This window comes from Ambystoma mexicanum, chromosome 11 (assembly GCF_040938575.1).
Source record: "Ambystoma mexicanum isolate Mex_15411 chromosome 11, UKY_AmexF1_1, whole genome shotgun sequence".
NCBI classification, from domain to species: Eukaryota; Metazoa; Chordata; class Amphibia; order Caudata; family Ambystomatidae; genus Ambystoma; species Ambystoma mexicanum.
Genome location: NC_090934.1, coordinates 161,782,616 through 161,802,005, shown reverse-complemented (window position 1 = coordinate 161,802,005; position 19,390 = coordinate 161,782,616). Strand labels below are relative to the sequence as shown.

The window sequence follows — 19,390 nt, the reverse complement described above, 5'->3', positions numbered from 1 at the left end:
GTTGCTGCTTGCAACCTTGGTTCTAACACAGGCTGTGCTGTCTTTACTGGTGCTGCTTTGTAGTAGGAGCCAAGGACAGAATCACGGCGGCAATCGTTCCTCCCCGCCTTGGTTATCAATACGGGAGAGCCCTAGTAACCTCCGACACACAAAGCAGGTTTGTTCATCTTTAGTGCCCGGTTTTAGGTTTCTTATTTTCCAAGGTTCACAAAGGTAACAGTCGGGAAAGGTCAAAGGCGCATCCCTCCTTGCAATCCTCTCTGGTCTCGCCGTCTTTCTCCTTGTGTTCAACTGCCATCTTGGAACTGCTGATTCATCCTGTGTTTTGTCTTGCTCAGAGTGTGCTTTTGTGCTTTGCCTTTTATCTGTGTGGGGAAGTGTGATCGCAGTCAGATGTGCCAAATGATCAGTTAGTGCGCGATACAAATATCCTTTAACATTATCAGTATTTGTCTGACCTTCGTATTGGGACATGTCAGGTACACAGCTCTGGTGTTTGTTCGTTTTCGCTCACAGTGAGCTGTCCATGACAGAGTGTCGCATGTCGGGAAAGGGGGTGTGGGTTGAGTGTCTTACGTATCCTACTTGGTAGGATGGGGAAAAGGTGTTACAGGGCAGGGGATACTCGGCTTTGTTTCTAGAAACTGCGACGATATCATGCATTGCATGCTATACAATGCAAAGAATCTGAAACATGATATGCTTTATCACTGGTAACCAGTGAAGCTGTCGCAATAAACTATAAGTATGAGACAATCCAGTCGTTCCCAGTGCCAGGAGTGGGCCAGCTTTTTGCAAACGTTGCAGCCAATAGATCAGACAGTCGGCTGGCTCAAATAGCTACTATTACACTAATCCAGTGAGCTCATTATCGATCCTGTCACCAGCCTAGGGCGTAGTTCCGCAGAAAGAAATGGTAAAGCTTTCTTTAAGATTTTCAACTTAAGAAGCCCAGACTTGCACACTGCAGAAACTTGTGCCTCCCTGGATTCTGATGGACTTTCATGCTGGATATGACCCATATATGCCCATTTGCCAATAAAAGAACACGCGTTCATGCTGGTTGTGCCTACCATATGAAAACATAGAATTATAAGAGCACGCCTCCTCTCTGCTGATCCCAGTGTATGACTGTATTGATAATGGTAAATGTTTCTATTTTATTTGTACCCATTATATGCCTGTGTTCCACCCTTAAGAAGGGGAAGTGTATGCAGGCTATGGCCAGTATGTGATGCCACTAAAAGACTTGGCTGTCCACCGCATATGTCTTTATTGCCATTGTAAAAAAAGCCTATGCTGGCTAAGCACAATATATGCCAAAATTGCCATTGCAAAACATGCTCATGCTGGTAGAGTTGGCTCTGTATAGCATTTTCAATACGACTGTGTTTTTATGGTTTGTGCCTAATGTAGGCCAGCCTTTCACCATGAGACCACATTTTCTATGCTTCAGTGCCTAATAGATGTCAGTATTGGCACTGTTAAACATGTTTATGTTGCACGACCACACTCCTTTTTTATTTTTATATTATAGCACAGCATATTCCCTGCTGTAACCTTATTAATATAACAAGCCCTAAATAAATCAGCACCCTATGATCCTGCAAGTTCACCAGCTAAAAGAGGAGTGGTGTGGCTCAAACTGATGAAATCTAGAGGATTGCACAACTTAGCGTATTCCCAGACTCTTCTCGCCTACCAACTTGGAAACGAGAAGCTACAAGAGCTACAATAGACTATATATTCGTATCTACAACTTTATTATCAGTTGTGACAGAATTTGAAGTAGTCAAAATATCAGCCAGTGACCACAATCTCCTCTGTGCAACATGGCCTAGAAAAAGGGCGGAAAAACCAAAGGGGGACTTGCCATTGTGCACCAACAATCAGCGCACGAGACTGAAGTTATCAGCAGCAGGGATACATGACCTTAGGTCAAAGTATAATATACAGTCAGACCTGGCCCCCGAAAAACAGATCGACTATCTTCCATTGCTATCAGTATATAGTCATAAAACTGGAAAAAAGGGCCTTATAAAGTCACATATTCATAAGTATGACCCAAAAGTGGCGACTAAAAAGAAGGAATTGCAGAAACTGAAGCGACAAGCTACTAAATTAGGAACGACATCTGCAATTAAGGCAGCGAACGAAAGTCAACGGGAATAAAAATCTTGGGTCCATAATTATCGTGTGGCCTTATACCAACAAGATGCAGAGAACATCATAACTGCAATAACAGCAAACAACACTAGAGAGTTTTGGTCGCTCCTAAAAACGGCCACCTCTCCAGCAGAGCCAGCGTTTATATCAAACATTGGAGAGGGTGCATGGATGAAGTTCTTCCAGTCTCTATTTCAGAAGGCACAAACAAGCCCAAGTTCATCAAATGAGGTCATTCAAATAGGCTGGAGATCGCTGGATGATGAAAATGAAATAAAAAGACAAATAAAGAAACTGAAAAACTCGAGAGCGCCCGGCCCAGATGGCATTACCAACATAGACCTTAAGGCATATCCGTCAGAGAGGGCAAGACTCCTGAGCGAAATATTCAAGAGATGTGCACATTAAAATCCATCCCGCCATCATGGAAATCCTCAATCGTTGTACCTATTTACAAAAAAGGGAACAAAGCCGACCCGGCAAATTACAGGCCAATAGCCTTACTGGACTGCATAGGGAAGGTTTTTGGCTCTCTGCTTCTGGAAGAATTCAATCTTTGGGCAAAAACAGCGCCATGTAGGGACTATCTCCAAACAGGCTTAAAAAAAAACCTGGGGACCTCGGCCAACATTCTGTTACTGAGCACTCTAAAAAGCAGAGTCTTGGAAGGTGGCCCACGGCTCTTTATAATTTTCATTGACCTTACCCAGGCCTTCGATCGAGTAGATCGTGCCCTTTTGTGTAAAAAACTGGAAGCCTGGGCATGTCCAACACACATCTTGGACCCAATAAAAGCCTTCTATACAGATACCAGTATGAAGGTGAAGCTAACTGAGCAAGGCCTTCTTTCAAAAGCTATTCCGACGGCCAGAGGAGTTAAGCAGGGGTGTCCTCTGGCCCCAGCACTCTTCTTGGCATTTCTGGGTGACTTACAAGAAGTGAACCCAGCGGTCCGATGTTTCCCACCAAAAATAGGGAGCGCACATATAAACAGATTGTTATATGTAGACGAGCTAATATTACTGGACCATACACCTATTGGACTGCAGCGCCAGTTGAGCAGCCTTGAGGAATACATGAGGGCAAATAACCTGGAGATAAACGAAAAGAAAACCAAATTCATGATTATCTCGCACAGCTCCAAAAAATCTGAAAAAATATCATTACATCTGACAAACGAATTAATTGAAAAGGTACCTGAATTCAGATATCTGGGAGTGATCCTAGACAACTCAACACACGAAAAGGCAATGCAAGAGCATTTAAAACTGAAGATAAAGAAACTGATCGGACAAGGTAAAGCCATAAACAGGAAATGTGGCTGATTTTCGTTGCTACCAGTACTAGAGTTCTATAAAAAAAAAGGTTGTTCCATCATTAACTTATGGGGCGGACGCTATGCCAACTTTATCTACAACACTCTGGATAAAACTTGAGGCCCAATTTTGGAGAGCAATATTAGCCTTGCCGAATTCTACCTCCATGGCAGTGATAAGACAGGAATTGAGCTTGATGTCCTTGGAAGGCACAGTTAGAATCAACTCCCTGATGCTATTTTGCAAATGCAGAATGTCAGAAGATCAGACGATATATAATTTGATATCGAGAGAAATTAAAAGTGGCTCCAATAAAATGTTAAAGGCCTGGTCCATCCAGAACTATGACACCTTAGCATCAGTGGAAAGTGATGAAGAAACTCTGTTTGTGAATCCAACAAAAATTCAGAAGAAACTGAAAGAACTAGATTGGATTATAACCAAAGAAACAGCTGCCCAAAACAAATTAAATAAAAAGATTTCCATCAAGACCAGTGCGAGATATGCTTATGAGAGCGAGATTTAACCTCTTACTAACGAATGAAATTCTATCTATTAGAGGTCTATCTCTGAAAAAAAGACTGCCGCTTTTGTACTGATCAATCAGCAACGGAATCAATTCGTCATCTGATCCTTGAATGTGCTAGCACTGGAGGCTTAAGAGAATCATATTTGCCAGACATTTTAAGCGAGTTCGCACTCAGTGATCAAGACAACTGTTGGGCGAAACTAATAGGGGGATAAAACACGATGGCAACTGCCAACTTTTAACATCTTAAAAAATTTAAACTCTGCTCTACTTTTACAAAAATCCCCCTCGTTAGTTACCTAACCAACAAAAGAACTTTCAAGATTTTTCTTGGACAGAGAACTCATGCTGACGAAATTGTTTTTTTTTGCACAACTGTCTTGTAAAAAAATCTTAATGATTAAATACAAATATTAAAAAAAATAATAATATTAGAACGCGCATTAGGGGTCATGCCCTGCATGTTGGACTGCCACCTTTGACATGGCAGTGGAGTATGTGGACATTGCAGTGTTACAATATCACCTTTGGCAAAGCAGAATTTGCCACATAAACTACAGTTTTGGCTACCTCAGACCCCATCATAGTTGCCATTGCATGCTGGAGTTGCACAATCCAGGCCATGATTGGTGAATCTATCCCAAATATGTTTTGTGTTATTACAATTACAATTAATGAAGAGGCAACAATTTTGCAGTAATTCCAAAGAGATGCATAGTTACCTTTCTCCACGATCTATGCCGAACTCGTGTTTTATGTTTACAATGAGTAAAGCGCCATCCCACCGTGCACAAAACAATGCAAGATTATACATTTTCCTCTAAAGTGCTAGAGATTCGGCATCTCCTGGTGTCATACCTCTGTCCCATTTCAGCATTGCAATATGTGAAGAAGTCAGTGTCTTGAAAACCTCCTAAGATCTGGGGTGGACTCGAGGGACAACGGAAGCCAGTCTCCCTGGGCTCTCAGGCCAGTGCCATGAGCTACCTGGGAGCAGAGTTAAGTTGGAATCCCCAGAATCCTCCGCCCAAATCATATTGCCCAGGAACCAGAGTTATGGCACTGTATGGGAATCCTCACTCCTTCAGACATATTCACTGCTATGTGGAGCATGGCATCTGCATGACAAGATTCCAGCAAGCAAGGATCAAGACTGGAATTGAGCGTTGTTACCTGGGAGCTGCTCGTCATAGCCAGTCAGATGCAGCTTGGGAAGGCACTGCACCAGATTGCTTGGGGAAGGAGGAAGAACCTGAGGTGAGCTGGGATGCCTGAGCTAGCTGAGAAGTCTGAGTCAGCCAACAGGCCTGACAGCTTTGAAGCCAAAGAGAGTAAAAAGGTCTGAGAGTGCTCAAAGAGCAAAGAGGTCTGAGGGAGATGAACATCCTGAGAGAGATAAGAGGCATGTGAGGTCTAAGAAATCCGGGGAAGCTGAAGAGAAACAAGGTGTGCGCCTTCATAATAACCATGGAGGAGGACCCAACAAAAGAGCAAGATTCCAGTGTTGGCTGCAAAAGGGAGCGGGTACTATATCCCTGAAGACTAAGTGAACTGGTCACCATATGCCTGGGTGTGTGCAACTAGTGAGCAAGTTCTGTACCCCTGCATGCATGCGGACTAGGAAGTTTATCATATCGCCACAGAGGACCTGCAAATGGAAGAAGTGGATGTAACCATAATGCCTGGGGAATTGCATCATCCTGGGAACAAATCTTAACTTCTATTTCTTGTGGGCAAGGTGGAGGGACCAGAGAAGATGGCAACCACAATCAGGGCATACACGAGCAACGTGCCTTGGATGGAGGAACATGACACATTGAAATGGCCCTGGGACTTTCATTTCCAAACCACAATGCCCAAATTACAATGACTTCCCTGGTCTGTTCAATACCTGCAATAGCTAAGAACATGGAACCTCCACTGGAGCACCAAACCCAATGTGTGGCTTCAGTGGAAGGGAGATATGTGACAAGATCACATGGGAGAGGCTGGCAGATGGGGACTTGTGGAACCAGGTGGCTATGGACCACCGCCTGCTCCTTGATGCTGGCCTTGGAGTGGTGTAAAGAAGATCCTCTAGGGCCCCCAACCTATCCTTGGCTGTATTTGGCAAATGCTCCCAATTGTTCTGAGAACCCTGCTGCATCCTACAGTGCATTACTACAGCAGAGAAAGTAAGAACCCAGAGGATTTGGCCTGCGTATGAGCCGCTTCTCAGGAGTAGGAAGCACCAGCAAGGGCCAGGCCTGCCAAGCGCAACTTGTGAAGAAATATGCGAGCTTGGCCTGTGGTCATCAACTGCATCCTGCAGACATGCATAGCTAGTGCAGACCCTTACTGAATGGGAGGATTAGCAGTAGATGCCTACGGCGCTGTATCAGAGTCAGATAGTGAGGAGAGAAGCTCTGCCTAGCTGCAAGATGGCAGATGCACATTATTTTACTTTGGAGCAGGGAGCCACAGGGCAGTCCACCATAGAATCACAAACACAGGGCTTTGCATCTCACACTCAACGTAGGTAAAAGTGGGAGTTTGCTAATGGAGAGGTGTGGGAGTTAGGAGTCAGTTTGAGAGACTAGAAAAAGTGTGAAAGGTGAAGGAGATAGAAGGGAGAGGTCGGAGCAGAAGACGGGGGAGAGAGCGAAGTGGAGGAGGGGTGAGAGCGATACTGGGGAGGGGGAAGAGAAACACATAGTGGTAAGTAGAGAAAGGAAAGAGGTAGAGAAGCCTTTAAAAGGTGATGAAGACTGAGAGAATAGAGTGGAGGCCGAATATCCATGGAAAGAGGAGGGAGAGAAGGATCTGCAAGAGAGCCAGACAGATGGAAGGAGGCGGAGAGGAACATCAATGGATAGAGGAGGGACGAAGGATGATCGTGACCATTAGGAAAGAGGGAGAGCAAGGGCGAGGCACGATTGTGGGGTAGGAGAGACAAACTAATAGAGGGAAGAGAGGAGGTAACTGACATCAAACTGCTCGTGAAAGTGGGAGAGGTGGTTGAAGTGTATCTGTTTAGAGAGTAGGAGAGAAAACGCCATAAAAGAAAGAGCATAGGACAGGGAAAGCAGGAGAGGAGGGTGTGCATAAGCTCCTGCAGAAGAGTGCGGAGGACTTAAAGGATCGGCGAGCGGGAGAATTCTGTGATGGGGAATGCTTGGAATCTTTAGCTCATCAAAAATTGGGTTTGGAGGGTTTTCCTAAATTGGCACAGGAGAGGCCATACAACAAGCTAAAGTCAAGTCAAAGACCCGAGGGGAGGTTAGCCCTAGTCTGGCCCAAGTGGAGCGAGCAAATACCCTGAGACGGACTAGAAGGGCCAACTGTTTGTATCTTGGCCAATTCCGGACACCGTTGGCAGCCTAAGATTAGAGGAAGTGGGCACCTGGTAGAAGTGGCCAAGAAGAGAGCCAGACGCTCTCTGCACCAGCCATAAAAGAAACAAAGTCAAGAAACAAGTGTGCAGGGCACTTTAAAACTCCAGACTCTCTTAACCACCCAGAAAGGCAGCTTTGTACTAAGGGAAAAAAGATACGACTGTAGATCTTGGTACTATAGGAAGTTGAGGATTTGGGGTGGGTGGCAAACGGTACCCTGTACCAAATTGCAGAGTACAAGATTAAACATATTGGGTTTGACTCTCACAGATTTGCACTAGAGCAAATCGGAGATGCTCGTGGGTATTTCTGATTTGCATCTGCTGCCTTATCTGTTCCACTAAGGATCACAGTGGAGAAAATCTGCGGATGCCTGTATCATCTCTGAGTGGTGGCCTACGCATTTCCCAAAATGGGGCATCCAAAAATAAGCATCCTCTGCATTGATTTTCGATGTCTGATTTTGGGAGAACCGGGCCCATTGTGTGGATGGCTGGCAGATGCACACACAGCTCATATATGAAAAATCGAAAATTAGAGGCTGAAACACGTGTATGGGGTTGCTGTTGGTACTCTTGTTCAGAAGGGAATTGCCATAGCATTTCAGTGCTGGACTGAATGTGGGCGGGACAAAGACTGATATACAAATGGTTATTTCGCATCTGTGAATGGTACAGTGAGCTAAAGTGTGGCTGTGGACTCTCGATGGTTCCATGTGTGAAAATCGCAGCAAAAATAGCTGTGGACACAAAATATTGCGGCAAAAAGGCTGTGGTTTTGCCGCCATAATCCATGTAAAGGATGTGGGGGACAACCCCTGCAACCTCCGGACCCATTATACCATTTAAGGGGAGCAGGGGACACCCCCGCAACCCTTGCTCCCCTTAAATGGTGTAATGGGGTACACCTTTAACGGGTCAAGCTACAGCATTTTTGCCGCATTTTTTTGTACAGGTGCCATTTTTGCCGCGATTTTAACACTGCATACCCTCTCGAGTGGGTACCTTCCCAAAAAACATGGGGCCGTGTTCGTTCTCGCAGAGGGACGCCCATGACAACATTTTGACAGTTCATATATTCAATCAGAAAACGTGTTTAGCCATTAAGTTTTTTACATGCAGTTGGGAATGGCATTTTCAAAAAGGTAACTGGGTCCACTTATTTCTTTTGCCATGCACCCTTGCCTTGCTTACGACGGAGTCCAGTACCTTAGCTTGTCCAAAGTGCACCCTGTCATTCCGAATGCATCTACCACGTGTGTCTAAGTCCAGTACCTGCTATCCATTTACCGGTAAGTAGGCAGTCATGCGCGGTACTTGCGCCCCATTGGCCTGCTGCCTGATGCGCAACCTGCTTTTTTCTACTCCTTGTCAGTTCCTGCAAGCAGATTACCTGCTATATTACTTACTTAACTCCATCTCGGCACATCTTTTAACAGTATTACACACATCATTTCAAGAATGCTAAAAATAAACGACAAAACAGATGTTTTCAGGCTTGTGCGTGTCCTTTTTATGAACGTTCTTGTTTAAACATTTTAACCTAACTATTTCATCTTATTTGATGTAAATGTAATGTTTCTAAAAGCAACATGTTAATTGTGTTGACCTGCGTGAGTGTTGCTTTTGTTGCAGTCGAGGACACTACCTGTGCATATCAGCTCCTGCAATGCCAATACCCAAGACCCCCCCTCTCCCTGCACCTGGTCAGTATGAAGTCGTGGATTTCCAGGGGCGCTGTAAGCAGTGCATCTCGAGTGCTGTATTTGTGTCAAACACAAGCCGCTGGGCGGGAGACATTTCTGCTAAAGGATTACCAGGACCAGGTAAAACCAGGTTTAGTTTTGTTGTTGCCATTTACATGGTAGTGCATAAATGAATCGGCTATACTCCACGCAGCTTGGCGGTATGGGGCCCATGCTGGGAGCAAAGGGAAGTAGTCAATATTGCGTTAACATTATTTTTAAGTCAGAATTTAAATAAGTAACACAACTGCAAACAGTCATATTTAAAGGAATAGTGGGAATAAAACATTCAACCAATACAACTCAATGTTAGAGACCCAGCAACAAGCCCATCAAGGCAGTTTTTGCTACCATTGTCCTACACCCTACCCCAACCACCGCCCACTTCCCCCCTCTCTGCTCCAGTAATGTTGCATAAGTAGAACTGTACAGTTTCAGGGACCCAATTGCCACTCCTGAGGCAGCAACAACTTTCTAAAGAACGGTTCTATGTTGCTTTGCGGGACCCTCTTGCCCCAATTTCCACTCCTGCTGAAACCACCCTTTGCCTGCTCTCCAACTCCTATTTCCACACTGTATTCCTCAGTGGAGGCTCTGCACCCATGCCCCCCAATGCTCCACAGCACTCTCATGCTCTACTTACCTTGTCTCGGCATGCTCCCGCTCCGTTCTCTTTCCCTTTAGCTGCCTGCTTGAATGTGCACAAGAAACACTCTACATGAAAAGCGGGCCATGCTTTCTAGGTCTCTGTGTTTGCTCTTCAGTGGATTGAGAAGGCCATAATTCTATTGGGAGGTGTTTGGCTTGAAGGGATTCAATGACTCCCTCTTCCATCAAGGAGGCCAAACCCCAAAAGAACATAAGAAAAATAAAATGCTTGCATTCATTGGGTCTATTTTTTTCAGTGTGATGTCTACTTACACAACAGAGTTCTCATGTCATTGAAAGATGCTTGGGGCCATGAAAGAAAGCATGCAGAATAGAAGTCAGGTCCTGCCGCTGTTCCCTAATATGTTTGTAAAATGGATCAAAAAGTTGGACCAGATCATTTTCATGGTTCCATACACAGTGGTTTATTCTCTCCATTGACCCAAGTCTGTCATGTCTTTGCTCCGACAGTTCAGGTCAAGATGGGATAGGCCCCTTGCAGTTACAGGTTCTTGCCTAGCAGAATTCATCTCGTGATCCACTGATGAGTTGCCTTGTCTTGAGATTCCATGCCAGGCACATTGTTGCTAGAGGATAGTGTTGTGGTGGAGTCACAGTGGGTGACGTAGGACAATTGTTTGCATTCTCTGATTTCTCTCCACATCCAAACGTGTGGGCATACCATGCACCTGCCATACGGCACCCTCATCATTTGTCATTCTCTAGCAAGTTCTGTTTATGCACCATGGATGGAGTCCAGTAGCTTGGCTAGAGAATTCTCTGAAGCATTTAATTATGTGCTTGCCTGACGTAAAGAAATTATCAAGTGGAGACAGTATGCTTGTTGTGATTTCAGTCTGTACATCTCATTCCCCATCCCTACGCATCTTGTTTGTGGCAACAAGGTTGTCATCCAGCACGTGAGTGTATGATGCTCTTGTTTTTGGTATTGGAGAGTCTTCTAGCAAGGTGGCCAGGAAGAGCGGAAGATGATGGGGGTATGTAGCCTTATTGATGAAGATTGTCAATTGAAGATTTGGAGACCGCAGTGAAATCCTCAAGGACCTCTGATGAGGGGTGCGGTATAAGTGTGCAGGTTAGCATTCTGCAAGTCTACCGCATGGATCCAAACCCCCCTCATTTAGGGAAGGGAGGGTCAGGGCTGGAGTGACCACGTTGAATTGTTTCTGAGGGAGAAAGAGCTTCAAATGAGACAAATCGAGTATCGGTTGTAAAGTAAATAGTGCCAGGAATGCACCAACACAAAGTGGGGCTTTATTCAGATGGCCAAAACCTTCAGCGATCAGTGTCCAAATCATAAAGTTCTTTACCTATGTTTAAGTCATTGCCCATGTTGGGACAACCTGCTCTACAAATACTGTCCACACAATGTGAGCAAAAGAAATGTCTGGAGTATTGAATCTCTCTTAGATTCACATGCTTGAATTTTCTCCGTCAATAGACTGGGAATCCTCTGTAAATGTAAAGAATTTCCATAGGAAAAAGCAATGTAAATTGCCAATGATCCCTGAAAAGGTACTCACTTGTGTAATCCCTCCACTTCACTTTTCAAGGACTGCTTCAAGTGCTCCAAAAAGATTGTCTTTGTAAGAGACCCTCACCAGGAGTGCATATGTTGTCTTTACCATTGTGACATTCCAGGATGTCACATTTGTCAAACCTTCACACAGAAGACCCTACGGGATAGGCACAGAAGACTACTTCTTCGTCTGGAGAGTAAGTGCCATTCATCTGATGATGAATCTGTCAAAACAGCTCCTGTCACTTCCCGAGAGGAGAGCGTCATCAGTGGAAAGGGGGACAGCACCACCTGCTAAAACAAATAAAAGGTGGGGAAAAGGAGTTGAGGACATCTTCTGGAACGTCCACAACATCAAAACCTCCAGTTATAGTGAAAAAAACGTTCAAATTGGCAGGTTAGATCCTCTCATCCACGACTCTTATCAAGGTGCCGTTCACGGCCAAATTGTCCACGAGGCCCTCTACGACAGGCATGCCACCATCCACTGCTCAATTGTCTATGGATAAATCGCTGTCACCTCGTCCACGAATGGCAGATCCCATAAACGCGAACAGTCCGCATCTACAAAGTCATCTTCGTCACTGGGAGGATCCCTGTCCACAGCTAATCTGCCATCTCTGAAAAAACCCTTGTCCATGAGTACCATGAGGGATCACTCGTCCATGACTACGTCTAAAGGTCCCCTGTCCACGACTAGTTCTAGGGAGCTGTGAGGAGCCAGGAATGAGACGCGGACACAGAGGAGACATGTTTGTGGTTGCAAACTTTTATTTAAAAGAAATGGGGGTTGGAAAATACCTCACTATCCCTATTATAGGAGGCATTTCCCTACCTCAACCAAAAACAAATGGGTCTGTCCAATGTCAAGTTGTCCAAACAAAAGTAAGGCCTGTGTCCGTAATCCTATTCTGGAACTCACACTCTGAATAAACTCGACAGTGCAAAGGATACTGTCTCTTGGTATTCACAAGTGCTCAAATGTTCAGGTTTCAACACAAAAGTTCAAATCCAGCAAAAAGAGTTCCTGTAACCAGTGGTCACAGTTCCAGGGAACAACTTCCTTTCCCAGTTTCCTTTGATCAGTTTCACCAATTGAAAAAGAATAATAATTTCCAAGAAAATGACTGTCCCTTACCTTGGTCAAAAGGAGTTCGAATGAATAATGTCCACAATTGCAGGGAATGATTCCCTTCCCCAGATTCCTTGTATCCGTCTCATCAGTTCAAAGAGAATAATCAAGTTCCAAGAGGGTTACTTTCTCCCCTTGGAATATTCACTTTTCTTGGGGCATCACCTCCCTTCCTTAGGCTTTCTCTTCCTTTTTAATATTAGCAGATCCTAAGGGTATGTCACTTCCTAAGGACTCTTCGTTCTCTCAGAATTCATTGTCAACAGTTCATGATTTCAAGGGTATGTCCTTCCTTGAATGTTCTATACAACTAGTATCTGTTTGTCTTCACCTGGTATACTCTCATGCCAGGTCTTGTTACACAAATACTTAGCGTTCACTTTACCTGGTGCATCCTCCTACCAAGACATTTGTTACAAAAACACTTCGCTTCTTCTGGTATACCTTCCTGCCATCACTTTACTACACCTGTATTTAACTTCACCTCACATTCTTCCCTACCAGGACTTTATTACATAAATGCTTTACCTCACCTGGTATATTTGCCTGCTAGATCTTTATTACACCAATGCTTAACTTCAACTGGTATATTTGTCTGCCAGGATTTTATCAAACAAATTACTCTTTCTGTAAAGTATGGGTTTAATAACCCATTAGTGGCTTTCTGTACATTTACTTTCACCTCTTTAATGACTTTACTGTTTACTTCTTGTTGTGTTTTCTCGGGTCAATTTGGTTTCTTAGGTCATTCGGTAACCCATTTGCTTTCTTTAGTTTCACTGTCGGTTTTTGGTTTCCCCTTGTTTCTGTTCCCTTCGGCTTCTGTTCCTTCTACGAAGTGACATGCACACTCAGGCAACCTGGTAACCCTCTCTACAGGGTTGACTGGTTGCCTCTAGCACTCTGTCACTCTCTCCTGCTTCAGCGTACTGGCTTTGTGTGCGCCCCATCAAGCATTGCACTCTCGCTGTGACTCCTTTCGCGGTTCACGGTGCACACTGCTCTCTCTAGGCAGTGGACCGCCTTAACCCAGGCTTCTCTTTTTCCTGCTCTGGATTCTCTTCGCATCGCCTGCCACTGCGTGTTTCTCCCGAGCGTGGTGCTTAGAGTGGTAACAAGCTGCACTGCAGTTCGGCGTCTGCAGCTCTCCTCTCTCCCTCTCTGTCAGCTATAGCCAGCCTGTATTCAGACTTCCCGGCATGCTTAATCATCTTCCAACAACTAGACTGCTGCGTTGGTTGCCCTGTCCTCATGATCTTCATTACTCTGTTGTTCTTTCTCGTATCAGTAGTTCTGTAGGAAGTGGATACTGAGCCTCATTGGAAGAGATCCTTACTACTGCCTGACTCTTCCTCATCCCAGTTGCCAATAAAATATCACTAATGGGAGTTTGGGGAGCAGTAACAGTAGATCTGTCGGGAGACTGAGGAGGAATGTGGCAATATGCCATTAAGGCAAAGGGAATAGAGGAAACATCCCTGAAAGGAAAAGGGGGGTATGTGATTTTCTCCAACAATGCCTTGTTATTCTCCCGAGGTGTACCCCCCCCAGATGGTCCTCCCTCATATAGTCGCCCCCTAGGGTGAGGATTGGGTGGCGTATGCAGTCGCCTGACCATAACGGGGGAGACCTCCTCAGGGAAAGAAGTGAGGACATTGCCAGATTCATCACACAGCCCTTGTCCACGACTACTTCATTGATTGCTAATAAACAGTTGATGGGAAATGCTTTGCTGGGGAAAACACATTCTAATGGCTGTTCAGCCACGACTACTACGCAGTCCACAGGAAAAGCTGTTGCCACACTACTACCATGAACTGGGATCTTAGCCACACCACGCACAACCTACAGCGGTTCTGCAAATACTGTTACCCTGAACTGACTCCTCAGCAGCCTCCACGTGAACGCAGTGTAACATCGAGACACCACTGGGTGTTTCAGTCACACCCGTTCCCTAGAAGCAGCCACACCTGCGCGTGCTCAGCGGCATTTAACCTAGGTGTCAGCTTCTCCGAGCAGAGAAGAGCAGCTCGACCCGGGCAGCTCTAGGCTTACCTTGCTTACTGGCAATCGCCTCCACCATGGGAGGTTCTGTTGAACATGTGGTAGACACCACCCTGTGCTTCCGTACCTAAGTTACTTTGCATGCAGCATATTGAGCAGCATATGATGATCCGCGGTGCTACTAGCAGCCACGCTGTGGACACATCATTAACCTGATATTGAGCATCCTGAGGCTTGTGAAGTGTTCATTTGTAACACTCCAATGAGTGTTGACGTCAAATTTAGATGGTTTCTGGTACTGACAGGATTCATACCCTGTCGTGCTTAAGCAGATTTTTCACATTGCTAATTACAGTGTTTTGTTTGTTACTCTACGTTGACAGTCCCTGATGAATTTCCATGCACAACTCTTGCACCTGTTACATTTTGGAAAGAAACATGTTGGAATGATTTGTATGTATGTGGATGAATGAGTAATGGTGAGTCTGAATGGAGTGTTAGATTAAGTTTACATGTGTATTTGCACAGCACATGACACTTTCATGACACCACTGATATGTTAGGTCCTTTGATTGAATACTCTTGACCTATTGTTTTACTGTCTGTAACATTTTTGCACTGTTATATTTAATTCAGTTAGCACTATTGAATCATTTGTGTATATCCTTTTTGTGTTGACTCTTTATGGTGACCACTTGTGGCACTTTTTAAGGAATACTTTTATATGTGAATAAAATAGTCTATTTTGAAGTCAGACCTGTTGTGTGCTTCTGAATTTAATGTAGTGTAAGCACTAACAGGTTTTGAAGGTTTCTGGTCTCGCTCATGGTATATCGCATTGTAAAAACAGTATTAGTAGCTTGTCTAACCCTAATGTCTGTTTATAAAGGTGAAGAACCTTAATGAGGGTTGGTTAGCAGTGGGCAGTGCCACTCCCTCAGCCTCTTTTTGTGTATAATGGTCACACTACTACCTCCTCTAGCCATGAAACAAAGTAATAAACACACGCTATCAGTGCCATAGGCTCAATTTCTAATGTTAACATGTCCTCCATCAAAGAAAATGGTTAAACTGCCTGACACAATTCTGCAAGAGGAATTTTCTGACCTGGAAGAAGGCAGGCCGCAGTCTCTGCCCAAGGAGCACCGCCTCCATGGTAGTCACACTCGTACGATCCTTCAGACTCTTTTCAACCCTCGTTGATGCAGTGTCTGAAAAATATCATGGAAGAGTTCCAAAAGAGGCAAAGGGCACGCTTGGCCACCAGCAACACTGGTGACAACAGTACTTCAGTAGTCACGTAGGAGGTTCCATCTCAGAGGCAAAGAAGCATCTCTCCACCTCAGATACTGGTAAGTCCTTCACCACCACGAAGACAAAAAGGGGTCTCCCCACCACGGCCCATTGGGGCTCCTTCATTACTGTCTTTAAATGACTGGCAGGATCCAGTTGATGATCCCTGAGGGGATTTTTCAGAGCCAAAGATGCAAGCAGACGAGCATGAAGAGGGGGACATTCCTCAAGACTCGCCCCAACAGGATACTGCCGTTTTGGAGGATTATGTAATTGAGAGCAAGAAGCGTGACTCTCCTGGAAGTTCTTCACCGCCGGACGACATTGCTCTGTTCCATTCTATCACTGCGAAGACAGCAACTATGATCGATCTCCAAGTATCATGTGCAGAAAAGAAGTCAGTGCTGTATGAGCACAGAGACAAGAGAAGGAGGACGGTTAACGTTATACCCATTCTAGACACTATATGGGAACCCGGGGAAAAGATCCTAGCCAACCTGCTTTCTACTCCTGCTACAGCGGCTAGGCAGCAGAAGAAATACAATGCCTCAGAAGACACACCACTGTGCTTTTAGGGACACCTGAAGCCTGATTCAGTCATCACCGTGGCTGCCAGGAAGAAGCTCACTAATCCTGCTTCACCATTAACGGCACATCCGGACATGCAAGGCAGAAAACCTGAAGCTGTAGGCTGAAAGGTTTCAGCTTCAGCATCATTGTCACTCAGAACAGTGAATGCCCTTGCGTTGATATGATGGGAAATTGTGGCACAAGATGTCCAGGCTCATGCAGCACCTTCCAGCTGAATTTCAAGATGAGACGCGGGCTATAGTTGGAAACAGAGAAGCAGCATCCAACCACATGATTGACTCAGTGGTGGAGGCAGCAGAGTGTAGTTGTAAGCAGATGGCTCATGGAGTGGTCCTCAGACGCCAAGCCACTCAAAGAGGGAAAGGATTCTACTCACACTTTTTTCTGGTAAAGAAAAAGAATGGACAGTGGTGCCCGATTCTAAACCTACGCGCCTTGAACAAGTATGTTAACATCATAAAGTTCAAAATTACCATTCTCCAACAGGCCCTGCCATGGCTCCAAAAGGGCACATTTCTGTCAACAATTAACCTAGAAGATACTTATTTTCACGTACCCATACATCAAGTGCACAGGCACTACCTAAGGTTTACAGTGGGAGACAAACATTATCAACTCATGATGCTGCCCTTTGGCCAGAGAGTCTTCACCAAATGTCTTACCCCAGTGGCAGCGCACCTAGGAAAGACCTTGACTATTGGCTCATCCAAGCAAAGTCGAAGGTACAAAAAACCTGGGTGGTCAATCATATGAAGGAAACATAACCAATCTAGCGTTTTCCATCAACATTTCGGCAGTGGGAGTGGAACTAGATGCACACATTCTGCGAGTGAGACCATCCGACGACCGAATTACAGCAATCTCCCAACTTGTCAACTGGTTCTTAAATGCAAACATGATCATGATGCATCACTGCAAATCTCTACTGGGCATGACGTCGTTATGTATATTACCGGTTCCATATTGCAGGTTGAGAATGAGACCGATCCAAGAAGAACTAGATCCACAATTGATTCAAGCATCAGGTTCGTGGGAAGACATCCTGCACCTGTCACATCCTTTCCACCAAGCTCTACACTGGTGGCTCAGAACCTACAACAAAGCATGCATTTCCAAGCGCCCACTTCGACGCTTCTTTGCAGAACAGATGCATCCCTGTCAGGATGGGTAGCCCATCCCGGAGACTTGCAGGCAAGGGGCACATGGTCCACACAAGAGTCACATATACAATGTCCTCGAACTCTGAGCCATTCAATAAAGTCTTTTCAAACAGTTCTTGTGAGACAGGTGGTCACCATACAGACAGACAACACAACTTCAATGCACTGCACCAACAAGCCAGGGGGCACGAGGCAGGCTCTGCTGTCTGGCGCAGAAACTTTGAAAATGGGCACTCACCCGGAAGATCCAGGTCAGAGCATAACATCTTCCAGGAAAGGACAACATTCTGTCAGATCAAATGAGCAGGGAATTCTCCATGTCTCACAAATTGGAGCTCAATTTGACAGAGGTCGAACAAATCTTCAAAAGATAAGGTCACCCCCACATTGATTTCATCGTAACCAGGCAAAACAAGGAATGCGTCTCTTCGCATCCAGGTACCAGGAAAGGGCTTTGTTTGTTTGTTTATTTATTTGTTTGTTTATTTATTTATAGCACGCACCAGACCCGAGGGTATCCTGGCGCATGTACAAGAATACTTTAAGCTTTACAGGTTACAATTACTTACAGGTTACAATTACACATTATAAGAGGATAAGTATGCATTGTACAGGATGTATACAATTATATAAAGAATATAGAATATATACAGTTATATACAAGGGGTTTGTGTACCAGTGTGTATACACAGTATGTCTTGTCAGTCAGGAATCAAGGAGACGTAGGGCATGTTTATAGATCATTTTCTTTGAGCCATTTAATACAGTTAAGTCTGAAGTGTGAGTAGGATTGGTCAGACCTTAGGAGGGGTGGGAGGGAGTTCCACAACTGGGCAGCTTTGACAGGGAAGCTGTTGCCTCCGGCAGTGCTCAGTTTGAATAGGGGTAGCACTAGCTGGTTGGAGTATGCTTCTCTGCTAGCTCTAAAGGATGTTCTTCTGTTGAACCTTTCAGTTAGGTATTTGGGGGCTAGATCATTAATACTTTTGAATGTTAGTGAGGCTGTTTTGAGTTTAATTTTGTCCACTGTGGAGAGCCAGTTGGATTGTCTTCTGATCTCTGAGATATGCTCTCTTCTTGGAATTCCTAAAGCATCTCTGAGAGCATTATTCTGTAGGGTTTGGATTTTTTGCAATGTGTGTTTATTGGACCCTATGTATAGTGCGTTGCAATAGCCCAATTTAGATAGTACCAGAGCTCTTGCAAGGGTGAGGCAGCTGGTGGTGGACAGATATGGCTTTGCGGCTTTAATCAACCTGCAGGTATATGCGGTGCTAGATGCCATTGCACTCACCTGCTTTGGTTAGGGAGAGGCAAGAGTCGAGGTAAAAACCTAATGTTTTTACCTCTTTTGCTACCTTAATGGTGTTACCATCTATGACGAATGATAAGTAGTCGTCTTTCAGTATTTTGATGTTTTGTGTGTTCCCCAGTATGAGTTCCGTTTTGTCATCATTCAGGCATAGTCCATAACGGGCCATCCATACCTGAATGATTAGGTAAAACTTGTTCACCAAGGCCAAATCCTGTTCATAATCCCCCGAAAGTGGGATGAGAATCTGAGTGTCATCTGCATAGTTAGTGTAGGTGACACCCAGAAGGTCCAGATCATCAAACAGGGGCTTCGCGAAGATGTTATACATAGTGAGGGGGACGCAAGAGCCCTGGGGAACTCCACATGTAATAGGTACTGGGTCAGCCGCTGCAGAGGTAGAGAATACCATCATGGTTCTACCAGTTAGGAACGATTTGATCCATGCAATGGCATGTGTGGAGAAGTGGGCAGCTGTTTCCAGATGGGTACAAAGCACATCATGATCCACCAAGTCAAATGCCGCAGAGAGATCCAGTAGGAGGAGTAAGGCTGCCTTTCCAGAGTCCCTCAGCTCATCG

General features: G+C 44.9%; 1 protein-coding gene across 2 annotated transcripts in view; it reads left to right on the top strand.

The window, feature by feature from the left end:
* Nucleotides 1-19,390, top strand: part of STPG1 (sperm tail PG-rich repeat containing 1) — a 546,110-nt gene that overhangs the window by 425,818 nt on the left and 100,902 nt on the right. For both annotated transcript variants that reach the window (XM_069622687.1, XM_069622688.1), the window contains exon 8: nt 9,020-9,210. In XM_069622687.1, coding sequence (XP_069478788.1) covers nt 9,020-9,210 — 191 coding nt within the window. The remainder of the gene's footprint in view (nt 1-9,019; nt 9,211-19,390) is intronic.